The sequence below is a fragment of the Adiantum capillus-veneris genome, chromosome 18 (assembly GCF_014529385.1).
Source record: "Adiantum capillus-veneris isolate H3 chromosome 18, ASM1452938v2, whole genome shotgun sequence".
Classification (NCBI taxonomy): domain Eukaryota; kingdom Viridiplantae; phylum Streptophyta; class Polypodiopsida; order Polypodiales; family Pteridaceae; genus Adiantum; species Adiantum capillus-veneris.
In genome coordinates this window covers 57,890,568-57,905,704 of record NC_140948.1, presented here as the reverse complement: position 1 = coordinate 57,905,704, position 15,137 = coordinate 57,890,568, and the positions used below count along the sequence as shown (strand labels likewise).

Here is a 15,137-nt window from a genome sequence, read left to right as displayed (position 1 = left end):
GTCCATAAATTTGCATGGCACAATTTTCATAAATAGCCCATAACCTCAAGTACATAGAATATCCATGCATTAGAAGCATTAGAAAACCTTTATAATGATCAAGGCCAATTATGTAGCACCCTAGGACTCACTAAGGAGAATTTTATGGTGGTTTATCGCCAACTTTATGAAAAATGGACAAAACTAGCACATGTTTTCTGGTAGAAAGTGCTTATGAAAGACAATTCTAGAGCTAGAATCCATATTTCAAAAAAAAAAAAATTCAGCTCATAAGCTATCTTTGTGGATATAAAACACTCTAAGACGTTATTAGAATCCCTTGAAATGATTCTAGGAAATTGCTTGGTTAAGAGGTCATAATAGTGTCCTCTTTCCAATCTAGTGTTAATAAAAGTGGCTACATCCACACGTAAGAAGACATTGACTTCATATATTTAACTAGTGAAACAAACACTTTTAGTCTATTCCTTGTGTATCCAGTATAAGATGAGGAGACCGTTATTTATTGGAGGAGAGGGAATAACACCCCATGACCTCAAACTAGACTAGACAAGGCCCGGTGAAGCTCCACCCAACCATTCCTTTATATAGTCAGACGCTACCCCTAGATAAAGGACCCCTTATCTTGTGGGAATCTTGTGAAGTAAGGAGCTCTCTAGTCTCTATTCCCATTGGTTTAGACTTGCTAGGCTCTTACCCAGTATACTATAGGCTCGGCGCCAAGACCATCTTGAAATTAAAAAACCCTCTTGATGAACTCATGTGCTACAACTTTACATATTTTAAGGTGGACCCCCAAGGAAATTGCATTGTGCTCAATCATGATTTCTAGGTTTTCCTCACTACATTCTCCACCATGTGGAGTGTTAGAAGCTGGACACACCCTACGGAAAATGACGGCTCGACAGATTATCATTTTTTGTAATTATTCATTTATTGATAAAACCCGACATTTCACCTTGTAAATATTGGGGCTTACAAAAGTTTCCAGATTGTATCCCAGTTTTGACACTTAGATTGAGTAGATGGTTAATGTTTTGTAATTATTCATTTATTGATAAAACCCGACATTTCACCTTGTAAATATTGGGGCTTACAAAAGTTTCCAGATTGTATCCCAGTTTTGACACTTAGATTGAGTAGATGGTTAATTTGGAACTTTAGGGTTTGAGAATTGTAAGGTATTTATACCACTTTTTTACCTTAATGAAAAAACCTTTTGTCATTTTAAAAAGTTTTGAAGTCTATGAGTGAGCATACTGTGTACGAGAGAGAGTGAGAGCTTCATCTTGATGCTACGCGCGTACCGGTGGTTGGAATCGAGTGCGGAGAAGTGCAGCGTGTTGTCCCCGACGAGAGCTACGCGCCGATACCTACATTGCGCGCGGACGGTCCGGTTTTGTGAGCTCCATCTACGAGCTTCATCTGGTGATTCGGTGAGCATACGTTGTCCTATTTTGCATTGCAGCATATCCACGTGTTCGCATTGAGTAAAGCGACACATTAAGAACTTTAGATTTCGGAAACGAAGACCTGCAAATTTCGGCCAGACATCCTACGTGATTTTGCATCGGGTGTTTTGGGTTGGGGTTTTGGTTCATAGACCTTAGGGAGAGCGACCTATTGGTGTTAGTAGGGTCTCCTTCAAGTTCTGTGGTGTTTAGAGATTGTTTGATGAGTGTTGGGCTCTAGAAAGCGTTGTAGGAAGTTTCCTCTTATGCACTCTTGAAGGCTGACTTAGACATTGGGTAGAGACCTCTGTAGGAATTACTTAGGAGTCGGTCGAGTGTAGGCTGACACCCTATGCTTGCTTCCACGCGCCTGCGGGTCGAGCTTCGTCCTTAGCTGACAAATCTTGTAAGGTGAGTTCTCGCTGTGATGACGTCCATCGCGGCGTATCCGTCCAACATTGGCGCCGCTGCCGGGGATGAAAACCTTAGGTAGGTGACCGAGACTAGCCTTGAGGATAGGGATTCTTTGGCTTGCCAAGAGTCTCGTTTTACATTTAGATAGGATCAAAGGTTGGAGCACTCTCTAGGTCCTAGAAGGAGTCTAGGGAGCGTGTGTCTGGCCTAGATCCTTCGACTTAGGTAGACTGAGATAGTTTTAGATATTAGTTGAGTTCTTGAGTAGGAGTTGGAGTGGTAGAAGCGGTGAGAGGAGAGCTTGAGAGTCCAAGAGAGGCCAGGAAGCAACCAAAACACCATTATCACCATTTCAATGATGAGTAGGAGTAGAGTAAGTAGGACATCATGATTCAAGATCTAGAGCACTTCATGCATGTATACTTGCTTGGTAGAAGGTTGTAAAAGACGCAAAAGTGTGTTTGAAAGCTGAAGTGAAGTCCAAAAGTTATGGTGAGTGTTTCTGATAGAGCTATAGAGCATCAGGAGCATTTCTATCAGGAAAAAATTTAATTTTAAGCTAGGAGACATCCTACGCGTAGGATGTCTACAGACTAATCTGGTGGGAATTTTGGAATTTTGAGTTGACCAGTGTGTTCAGAAGGTGGGGTTTACCCTATTTTCACATGGAAAGTGGAAATTTGACCATATCTTGACAGGATAAGGCCAGATAGACTGAAATTGCCAGACATCCTACCCAAATTATGCCAAGGCATCATTTTAAGACCAAAACCATAGGATGACTACATGAGCATGATCTGCATGATATATTGAGTGACTGAGAGAGGTTTCATCTCATTTATGTGAGAAAATTGGGTTCTAAGCAGACTTTAGCACTTTTGACTGAAAAAGGCTAGAACAGCTAAAATTGGGGACTTTTGAAATCCAAACCATTAAAATCTAAGCATACCACTGGGTTGCTGACATCAAGGGGAAGTTGTGGGTCAAGCATGGGGTCAAACATGTCAAAAAGACATTCTACACGTAGGATGTCATCTGTGTGATTTTGCACTCCAAACTTAATTTTGAGCATACCAAAGTGATCAGCACCTCAAGGGGAGCCTGTGCTTTGCATTTGAAGCCATTCTGGGCAAAAAGACATCCTACGTGTAGGATGTCTAAAGCAAGAAATTGAAGCCAGATACTAAATGTGGGCATAGCAAGGTGTTGTATAGCCTGAGGCAAGCCTCGTAGTCAATTTTGGTCCAAATTGGGGTTGATTTGACTGATCAAGACCAGCAGCAGGTTGTCAGAACATATTTCTGATCCATTGACCGGCTTATAGGTGTCCAAATAAAAAAGTAAAAACAGCTATGGACTCAGCACATCAAGGGGAATCCATAGTGCAAGAATCCAGGCAAAACAGAGCAGGAGACATCCTACGCGTAGGATGTCTATTGGGGCTTAGTGAAGAGAAAATTTGACTGGGCTTAGACTGTGAGGTACCATTTGGCTTAAGGATTCCAGAACTTCTTTCAGGAGTGAATTTGGACCTTGTTTGTCCATTTGACGGAGCGAAGACTGAATTCAAAATTTTTTACGTAAATTGACCAACATCCGAGGGAAGTACAGTTCCAGATTAGCAGACCTAATCCAGAACATCAACAGTGTATAAGATACAGTAGTGGTTGAGATTAACTCTCCAGTTATACCAATCATTACTAAGATAACCTCTAGCGGTTAAATGCTTTGATTCGATTGCCGAAATTAAACGCTTGTGTACATATATTCAGCAGCAGCAAAGCAAGAAGTTGTGCGGAGACTGATCCTTTTCCAGGTGAGTGGTTGGAATTGTAATAAGTTGCATTGATAAGTTTTGATATTCAGAAGCAGCAAAGCAAGAATTTGGGCGGAGACTGATCCTTTTCCATGTGAGTGGTTGGAATTGTAATAAGTTGCATTGATAAGTTTTGATGATTTTAAGATCAGGAAGATACATTTTTAGAGACCAGAAGGTGGAAGATGACCAAGGTAGCTTAGTGTCCACCGAGGAGAGTGTAACCTAGGCAAGGCTAGATCCACTAGCACCGATTATTGAGGAGGGTAGTGATACCGACACTTCATCAGACAAATCCTTCTTCATGATGGGTAGTCAACAACCAGGAGGATTCACCTATGACGGACCAATGCCAGGAGGAAGCACCTCCCTAAATCCCTTGAATAATCCAAGTTCACTGTGATCTTCTTAGAAGGAACAAACTCAAGGGGAGCCCTAGTTTATTCTGACTATCGAGGACACAAGTGTATTTGTATTGAAGAAAGTCCGGCTCAGAGACTGGAGATAATTCGAGTCTATGATGATGGAGATAGATTCCGAGACAAAAAGGGGAACCACTATCTGATAGTTAGTAACCATGAGGATTACAACAGATATGGAGATAACATGGTGAAGGGAAAAATGGTTTCAGAAACTCAAGAACCGCCTCCAAACATTGATCGACCTGGAGCAATTTTTATGTATGATAAGAAAACAACCAGGGTTTCAACTTATAATGAGAACGTGGGAATCTACAAGCATGAGAGTGAGGGAATAGTCTCCTACTTTCTTTGCAAAGAACCCTATCCAAACGAGTTAAGCACAGACAAGGTTCTTTACTTATTCTCTTATGAAATTGCAATGGGGAAGGATATCGTTTTTGTTGATAGGTACGGGAGAGAATACCAACGTATTTTCCTAGAGGAGGTAGAAAAGGCAACAGTTCCAGGAGCATCAACATATGCCCCCGATGAAGTGCCAAGAGCCACCTACACCCCTAGCAAGTCGACAAATCCCTTCTCAGAGGAATATGACGTGACCTCACATTCCACCAGACCGCAGACATTCAACAACCAAAACCAACCAACAACTCAGCCATCATTCCAGGCATGGCTTCGACAGAGTGCAACATTAGAGCAAGACCGAAATCGAGATGGTTATCAAGCCGCACGAGGGCTAAGGGATTTGCAAGAACCACCACTCTATTCAAGGTATCAAGGAGAGAGTAAGCCAAAAACTCAAGGGTCAACGGAGCCTGGAAGACCACCCATAGAACGAGTTCGAAGAGATGAACCATCTCTTGCAAGAACTGTTAGAAATTACGGCTTAGGAACACCACTGGGAGAGGAACCAACCTACTACAGAAGACCAGAGGAGGTATATAGATTGGGACATGGAGATCCAATGATGAGATTTGTAGACCATCGTAGAATTAGACCTTCTCAAGTGCAAAAATGGGTAAACAAGAAATACACAGGAAACAGAGATCCAAAAGATAATGTAGCAGCCTTTGTGCGTGTAATTAGAGTGGAAGAGGTGTTAGATTTCCCTACCCAATTTGCAGGGTTTGGACTAACCCTAGAGGATGATGCTGCTACTTGGTTTGACTCTGTGGAGCGTAGAGACTTTGAGTCTATGGAGGAGGTGTTTGACGATTTTATCGAGGAATTCTCACAAAGGGGGATAGCTCATAATACCGTCTCACAAATCCTAAATTCAAACAGAAAGATGGGAATCTGTGCGAAAGGCAGCCCTACAACTAAAAAATATGTTAAGTTCTGCCTTGTGGAAGAACTGCCAACTCAGTCCAGACTTATGCTTATATTTATCCAAGGACTAAGGAATGTAGATCTCTAGAAGGACTTACATATGAAAAGGAGCATGACATTGAATGAGTTAACCAAGGAGGCTCTTTACCTTGTAGACAATTGTGCGGTCTACAAAGAGGGTGAGTTCAAGGATCTTGATGACGATTCATCTTCACAACAAAGTGGAAGCAAGTCTTCTAAGACAACACCAAAAGGAGAAGTAGTTGTAAACAAGGAGCAGCTTGTAGAGGAAGTGCTAAAAAAGATTAACTTGTACGCCAAACCCCAGGCAAAACAGCCCAAGTGGTGTGCTATTGAACAAAAATGGACAAACCATGGGACAGAGGAATGTTATTATAACAAGTGATATGTGAGAGAGAGACCTTACGCTCCCCAAGCTCAGGTACCTTCTCCTCAAGTTCCACCGATGCCTAGGTATCAAGTAGGCAACCTACCAGGACGTGTAGGTGTAGAAAGACCACAACCAGTGTTGGGGCAACAACCACCCCTACCAGGATTACGACCAGTCAGCATAAGATACACACCAACAGTAACCAAATCAGAAGAGAAGGCTTTGGTGCCTATGCATGCATATTATGACGATCCCAGTGGATATGCGGAAAATCGTGTCTACTATCCACCAAAAGAACCCTCAACACCAGAATTATGGAGCGTGATGGGAGGTGCATGACCACCAACAGCTGCGCAAGCAGCAGGAGAAGGAAGATATAGCTTAGATGAACGAACATTGTTGTTCATAGCCAACGGAGGCATGGGCGGACAGAGACATGGATACCAACAAAGAGGAGCTCAAGGAGCACCTCCACAGCCTAAAGGACCCTGCTACAAGTGTGGTGGAGACCATTGGCTAAGAGATTGTCCTCATGATGAAATCATTAGAGTCAACGCATATTCATCGAGTGTGGAGTTACTCATTTGATTCCTGATTGCCCTAAGAACCCGAGCAAAGGAGAAAAAACTACCTTGAACATGTTGGAAACAGTGCCTTCGAGTGGAGGGTCAGAAAACGAGACGATCATACCTATTCAGGCAGTGACACGAGCCCAAGCTCAAAGAATGATGAACGAGCCCATAATTGAAGAGCCAAAAACCGACGTCCCAAGTTCAGAAATGAAAAATCAGAGAAGCACTTGGAAAGCTAGAAAGGCGCGTATGAAAGCCAGGAAAGAACGAGAGCAAACTGCTCTCTCCGAGGAGTTAAAACACACAAAGGATAGATTAGAGCGGTTAGAGGATCTTGCTAGCCTAAGCTCACACACTGCGGCAACCATAGCACCCAAGGAAATAGAAGAACCCAAAAGTGCAAGATCAGGAGGATCAATACTGGTAGACAAGGTAAATGAGCAGTTAGATGCACTTCTAAAATCTTATGAAGCCAGACTAAAAAAAAACCAAACCCAAGAGCAAAGATGGATGACTTATCCATATGCTGAAATAGAAAAACAGAGGTTGGAAATGTGTAGAAAGATGATTGAAATAGCTCAATCTTTGATAGAAAACCCGCTTGGTAAACCTGCAAATGGACATGAAGTACCAGCTCCAACCCCTATCAAACCAACTTTAGAGGAACAAGTAGAAATGAAGGAAAGACTCACGAATGCCTATGAGTCCAGGGGAGAGCCTATTATAGTGCCAAATACAACAGATGAGGCAAGTGACCGGTTCCACCCTAAAACATTGGCAGAAATGGGTAAGGATTGTAACGGTCTGGATGATCTGTGGAAGCAAATCCGTGAGGCCAACGAAGCTAACATGGCAAGTTCCCACATGAATAGCACGAGAAAAGAGAAAAATGAGATCTTACCTCCTATTGAAGAATTTGAGGCAAGATCACAAATGAACTTTGATATACATTCACAAGGAGGAGACCAGGGATCAATTAGTTTGGGGTACAGCCAACCAGACTCGCTGAAAACTCTACCCTCTTACCTAGGAGAGTATGAAGCCAAGTCGGAGGTGAGAGCAATTCCATTTCAAAGACTTTCTTCTAACAAAGTGATGGATTCACAAGGGTTGATTGAGTTATTGTCCACCCCGGTGGCATGCACAATCACATTAGCCGAACTCCTAAGGTTACGACCAAACATGTGGACCACAATAGGCAAATGCCTAGAAAAATTTGGAGTGAAAGACCCCACCTTGAAGCTTCAGGAAGGGATCAGAGAATTGGACAGGCCTCAACTAAATACTAGGCCAATACCTTTAAACAAGGTTGGAGAGTATTGCGAGGGAGAATATGGAAACACCACGCTACCAGTAGAATTCTAAGGAGTAGTTTCCAAAGCCATTCTTGACAGTGGAGCAGGGGTTGCTATAGCCACCAAGGAAATCTGGAAAAAATGGAGAAAACCAGCTTTGAGAGCTACCAGAATGAAATTGCAATTGGCAGATGGGTTCATGGAGAAGCCTCTAGGACTCTTAGAAAAAGTGATTGTCACTTCATGCAGAATTGAGTATGAGCATACATTTGCAATAGTTGATTTCGACAAAAAGAACAATTATGAGATCATCGACCATTCATGCGACAATTAAAGATGGTCCAGGATTGGGGTTACGACCACATATACCTCAAACATAGTGACACAACAACCAAAATTCACTTAAAAGACCATAGTTACAAAGACGTGAACCAGACACCAGTGGAAGAGTTTGATTCACCTACAGTCACACGATCGGAACTCCCAACATGGTTAGGGCAACAAAAAGAGCTATGGATGTGCGGAGCTTCACATTGTGGGAGCTTAAAAAGAGAGGAATGCGTCTTAGAAAGAGCGATTAACGATAAGGATTATATTCCGAAACCTTTTCCTGAAGATGCCTTGGAACCTCTAGAATGGGAACACATACTAGCAACATTGGATGTCTGTACCATTACACATAATCCAACAACAAAATTTTGCGATAAGGATGGCTATGATGTGCTATCCTATTACATGGTAAGCATTATACCAGGAGGAGATGAGATGGTAGAACCACCAGAACAAGAAGAGTTTTATAACTCCTCTGCGCATCTGGGAGTAAATAATGATGCAGATAATGAGTGTTCAGACAATTCAAGTGAGCGTGGGGGGAAAACAGAGAATATCAAGTTTTATGATTTTGCTAATCAGCACCCTAGACGCCAGGAATGCTATAGGAGAAAACGAGCAGGAAACAAAGCGAGAGAGAACCTGATGCCCACGATAAAAGGTAAACACTATCTGATGCTTGTAAAAGCAGGGGATTGTGTAAAAGATCAAATATCAGGAAGATTCTCAAAAGTTTGAGGAAAAGGAAAGCGAGAGGAAAGAAGACAAGTACGGAAAGCTAAAACAAAAACAAAATCACAAAAATCTCAAAAATAAAAGAAAGAAACAACGAAAGACCAAGAGTGGACCAAAATGGAGTGTAAACAGAAATACCAAGAACTGAAACAGTCTTTATGAAAGGAATGGACTACTAAGGGAGATAGTGATGGTAAAGGGGAGTCAGAAAAAGGAAACATGAATGTACCATCACACTATCAAAAATTCACCATCCAGAACAAAAAAATCATAATGACACCACCAGCCAGGGAAAGAACAAACCAAGAATCTTACTATGGGCCGGAAAATGCAAAACGGATAGACCTCGCGGGACCAGGTGAGAAGCCTCAGCCGGTCTATATAGCAACAGATTTAGAGCCTAAAGAAGAAGAACGGTTAACACAACTTCTCAAGAAGTATAAAGATGTGTTTGCATGGTCCTACAAAGACCTCAAAGGAGTTGATCCATCGATATGTCAACATACAATTCCTTTGAAATCAGATGCAAAACCTAGCAAACAACGTCCTTATACATATAATGAAACATTTGCTAAACGAATAAAAGAGGAGATTGACAAGCTGATGGATGTTGAATTTATCTATGAAATCGAACATACAGATTGGGTGTCACCCATTGTGGTAGTCCCCAAAAAGAACGGAAGACTGCGAGTGTGTGTAAACCTCAAAAAGGTAAATGTAGCCACCATAAGGGATAATTATCCCTTGCCAATCACAGAACATGCACTTGAGAGGGTGGCTGGGAAACGGGCTTATTTCTTTCTAGATGGGTTTTCAGGATACAACCAATTGGCAATTGCAATAGAGGATCAACACAAAACAGTGTTTGCCACAGAATGGAAAATTTATGCGTATCGTGTTATGCCTTTTGGCTTAACTAATGCCCCAGCTACCTTTCAAAGGTTAATGACGCACGCGTTCAAAGAATACCTGAGAATATTATTATAAATATACATGGATGATCTTTGTTTACACCCTCTTCTACGAGAGGAACATATTGACCATTTGCAAAAGGTATTTGAAAAATGCAAAACATATCGAATTTGTCTTAACCCGGAAAAGTGTATTTTCATGGTTAGGCAAGGCCGCATCTTAGGACACATTGTCTCAAGAAATGGCATAACCACAGACCTAGACAAAATAAAGGTCATAGTAGACCGGCCCATGCCTACTAATGCGAAACAAGTGCAATCCTTCATGGGACACTGCGGGTATTATCGAAGATTCATATATATGTATGCAGTCATCGCACAACCTCTGTATCGTTTGCTAGTCAATTTTGATTGGACTGAGGAGTGTGAAACTTCATTCCAAAATCTGAAACAAAAATTTGTATCAACACCTGTACTTAAAGCACCGGATTGGGAAAAGATATTCCATGTTCACATTGATGCTTCTGCATATGCAATCGGGAGTATTCTGGCTCAACCTGGAGACGGAACAATGGATTTTCTAGTTTGTTATGCAAGCTGACAGTTAAACAGTGCGGAAAAGAACTACACAAACACCAAAATAGAGGGGTTAGGAATGATTTATGTTGTAAAGAAATTTCGGCATTATTTGCTCGCAAACAAGTTTGTATCTGGTAAATAAACCATGCAATACAGGGAGAATTGTATGCTGGTTTATTATATTGCTAGAGTTTGATTTCAGAGTGGTAGTCAAAAAGGGTAAAACTCATCTACAGGCAGACCATCTTTCAAGGATACACAACGGAGAAGCTCCTGAAGGAGTAGATGATGGCATACCATATGCTTATCTTTTTAATATTGAAATGATACCCAAATGGTCTCAGGAAATTGTTAGCATTCTTTCCTTTGGAGGTAGGTTTGATAACACAGAAGACGGATCCAAACAACAAACAATTCGACAAACAAAAAACTACCAATTGATTGCAGGACGGCTGTATCATCTCGGATCAGACCAAATTCTACGATTATGTATAGATCAAGAGAAATTTGAGTGTTATCTTGAAGAAGCGCATGTCCAAGATTGTGCATTTCATTGTTCAGTAGTGAAAACACACCAGAGACTGAAACAGTTAGGGGTTTATTGGCCAACTATGTACAGAGACACACATGCTTATGTTACCAATTGTACTATATGTAGTGCCAAACGACCAGAGAATCACGCGACACTATTTCAGGTAAACATTGCACCTGCATGGAGTCAATATATCATTGATTTCTTAACCACAAGGACGTTTCCTGAAAACATAACAAGAGCACGAAAAAGTGCTATAGAGCTGGAGGCTCGTGACTTTCAGTTAATTGGGAACCAACTCTATAAGCGAGGAAAGGACAATCAACTTAGAATCTGTGCAAGTGAAAATGAATACCTGCTGATTCTAGAACATGCACATAGTGGAATAAGTTGAGGCCATTTTTTAGGCGATAAGATGGTAAAAATTGTCTTAACCGCAGGAATATGGTGGCTTACATTACATATGGATGCTGAAGAGTTTGTAAAGCGTTGTGACGCATGTCAGCGCACCAAGGTGCCGATTAAGAGAGATGAGATGCCACTACGGCCAATGATGGGAGCAAGGGCATTTGCAAAATGGGGCATTGATTTTGTGGGACCTATTTCACCCCCTGCATATCGCACCCATACCCAATATATCATTGTGGCTACGGACTATCTCACAAAATGGGCGGAAGTCAAGACAACAAAAAAAGCAGATGCACGAACCACTGCACAATTTTTGTATGAGAATGTTTTTGTACGATACGGTTTACCAATAGAAATTGTCAGTGATCGTGGAACACATCTGTAGTCATTGAATATCTGCTAGAGGAATTCATGGTCATACATAGGAAATTTGCTCCATATCATCCACAAGCAAATGGACAAGCTGAGGCCACAAATAAAACACTATGCACAGTTCTCACTAAAATTGTATCAGAGTCAAGAACTGACTGGGATCAGCAACTACACTCAACACTATGGGCATACAGGGTAGCTTACAAAACATCGATAGGAACGACACCGTACAACATGGTGTTTGGCCTAAATGCTATATTACCCATAGAGTTTTTAATTCCAACTCTACGAGTAGCGAAACGCTTAGAATGGATAGGGCATGAGCTCTCTTCAAGAATAGATGAACTTGAAAAGCTAGATGAACTTCGCTTGAGAGCTGTAGCTTCGATCTATGCTAAAAAGAGAAGGCAAAAGGAGTTTTTTGACAAGAATGTGCGCACGAAAGAGTTCAAAACAGGTGATTATGTACTTGTTTATACCTTGAAGCAACATGCCAAGAAACTTAAAAAGCGAGGGATGGGACCCTTTGTGATTAGTGATCTATCACAAAGCGGAGCTGTCAAGATTGCTACATTAGCAGGAGAAGAAACGCGAAATTGGATTAGTGGGTGTCAGTTGAAGAAATATCATTTACCACTAACACAAGATATGCTTCAACAACTCCATCAAGGAAAACAACGAATGAAGGAGAAACAAAGGGTACGAGAAGAAGCTCAAGCAGAAGCAAAAGAACGCATTGCAAAAAGAAGGCTTCTACGACAACAACAACAATGTGGATCACCATTGCGAATCAATGCCATTCGACTAATGAATTTCGAAGAAGACACAGTGGAGCCAATAATTGCAATCAAAGTGGGTAGCAATAAGTGGAATCGACGACATTGCTTGATTCTGGAGCTCAAACAAATTTGATCTCTTACGGATTATACAAACAGCTCGAGCCCACAGGTCAACTTCATCCTACTCCACAAGTGCTGGAAAGTAGTACATCACATTTGTTGAAAACATTGGGTTGGACTATATTGCACGTACAAGTATATCAATATATTTACCCACACAAATTCTATGTGGTGGAGGATGAAAGCACACAACATTCCATGATGTTGGGACAACCTTGGCAAAAAGAGTACAATGTGCAGATAGATTGGAATGCGAATGCAATCAAAATTCAACAGGCACAAGAACAACAGGTGATATCCTTTGCTCAGCAGTCCCCAAATAATTAGCTAACAGGCAATGCAATCACTGGATAAAAAGCCAAAAGCAAGGGTGTCACCAAAAAGCAAACAGGAAACTGCCAACCATGTTCAGTACAGGTATGACCAGTCACCGACCGCAGTGAAAAGATCAGAGTTACCAAAAAGAGAAAAACAAATATGGGTGCGGAAGGATAGAAATGACATGGCAGACAAAAAACAATACAACGGAAGAATTCAACCGAAGCAGATAGTTCAACCAAAAAACAAGGGAATAAAACAGATATGGATCCCAAAGAAAATGCTCAGCAATAACTCAAATGAGACTCGCATTTGGATTCTAAAACCGAAGCAAAAGGACCTCCCTTCAGTACAAGCAACATCGGAAGGCAGACAACTGCATATAAAACCAACAAACCGATTTATGTGGTTGCCCATCAACAACCAAACAATGGCAACCAAGGCAGTAGCAAGAAACCTACAAAAACCGGCAAAGAAACGCTACCAATGGAAAGCAAAAGAGACAAGGTCTACGGCCAATTCCGCCATGAAAATTCTCTCCAAGGAGATGACTACGGCCATATCAACAGTAGCGGCAAAGCAACCGACTTTTGCAAGAAAGACAATCAAACAAAGAGTAGTAGAGTTACAACTTTTACTTGCAAAGAAACTCTACCCAACAAATCAACACCAAACAGGCACCCTCGACGGCGAATGCCAATAAGCATCTTGCTTACACCCTTCTCTTGCACAACATTAATTTTTCCATGCATTGGCCGAGTATGCATAGAATAGGGCCACATTACAAGGCCAAGCATTAGCACAATTTTATCAACCCGTGCACGACCAATACTCTGAGGCGATACCTTGTCGTCCGGGAGGACTCCGGCTAGGAGAGGGGGAGGCATTCTCAAATGCGGACCCAATGGCAGAAAGAGCAAAAAAGGGCATGATTTTCGACTATTTTTAAGGGTTGTTGTTTGATTGCGAAATTTTTTGGGCTAACCCAAGTACATATGCCCTTATACAACATGAATCTATAGGTATACAGGGCCAAACGCCAAATCAAGCCCCTAGGTGTATGTATATAAGTAGAAATAGCCATTTTTCGGACAAAATATGGTAAAACGGAGAAAGCCGGCCATAAAAATTGCATGTGAGTGTATATAACGTTTTGTGGTGATGTTTTTTATTTATTATGATTTTTGGGGATTTTTTGGGTTTGATTTACTATTTTCCTTTTAATTTTGCTAATTTTCGGCAGAAAAACTTCAAAAATACAAAAAGCAGGTGAAAAACGATTGTAATGAAAAACAAAAAATATGGGGATAATCAGTGACTATAGGAAAACCTATGGTACAGTGGGGGTGCAATTATGAGACTGGAGCGGAAAGCGTGTTTTGGCCAGATTTTGACTGAAATGCTAAATTTTTGGTAAACACTGCAAATGGAGTCCAAATCAAGAAATTTTTGAGCCTAAACCGCATCTCTCAAGAAGTTGGGAGCACATGTCAAATTTCATGAAAAGTGGTTCGGGGACCTCCATTATAAGAAATTTTCACTTCATTTTTAGCTCATTTCCACTATTGACCTTTGAGAGAGAGCTTCTGCCACCTAGAGCGAACGGAACTTTCAGCAGCTTCTACGACGCGGACAACTACCCGACGGGCTTCAAACATGAGAGGTAGGCTCACCACCTTGAACTTTTCGCGCATGTTTGTCGTTTTGTCGCGAAAACTAGCGTAGTGTTCACACAGAAAGCGGGCAGAAGAGACCTACAACTAGAAGTGGCCACCTAACGGCTAACCCAAAAGCAATGAGACTTCATCGATAGCTTATCCTAGCATAGGAGACCAGTCTTGGATGCCCAAAGGCAATAGAAAAACATCGGGAAAAACCCTAATTCTTAGAATCCCGCAAGAGGCCACCAAATGGGAAATCGCCGGAGAGGCGCCCAAATGCTACCAAAATTCATGGGTAGGAGCATCTCGACATGCTCGACAAGTCTATGTAGCCCACATGACCAAAAGGTGACCCGAAGCGGCACTAAACTTCAGAAACGGCATCAGACACACAAAGAGTCAAATAGCTCTCGCGGAAAAACCGCATGTCCGTTTGCCACCAAACTTCACAAGCGGCTTTCCTAGACCATCAACAACCAAGTCCTATGGTGGTAGACCACCACAAGTCATCGAAGACATGTAAATGCAACCACGGGTGCTTCTAGAGCGACAAATTGCCAAATGGAGCTCCGGTGAAGCCAAAGTCGACAAAAACCATACGACAAAGATCCCCAAGGGATCGGGAAGCCTTGCTCTACCCCTTGGGCATGGAGCCGTTTGGGAACTTGTTAGCAACATGTTGCCAACTATTTAGGGGAAACACTC

The 15,137-nt window shown here is 41.8% G+C and overlaps 1 protein-coding gene across 1 annotated transcript in view; it reads left to right on the top strand.

Moving 5' to 3' along the window:
• Positions 1 to 4,302: 4,302 nt before the first annotated feature.
• Positions 4,303 to 15,137, top strand: part of LOC147435717 (uncharacterized) — a 28,606-nt gene continuing 17,771 nt past the window's right edge. The window contains exon 1 of the mRNA XM_086487772.1: positions 4,303 to 5,304. Coding sequence (XP_086343898.1) covers positions 4,303 to 5,304 — 1,002 coding nt within the window. The remainder of the gene's footprint in view (positions 5,305 to 15,137) is intronic.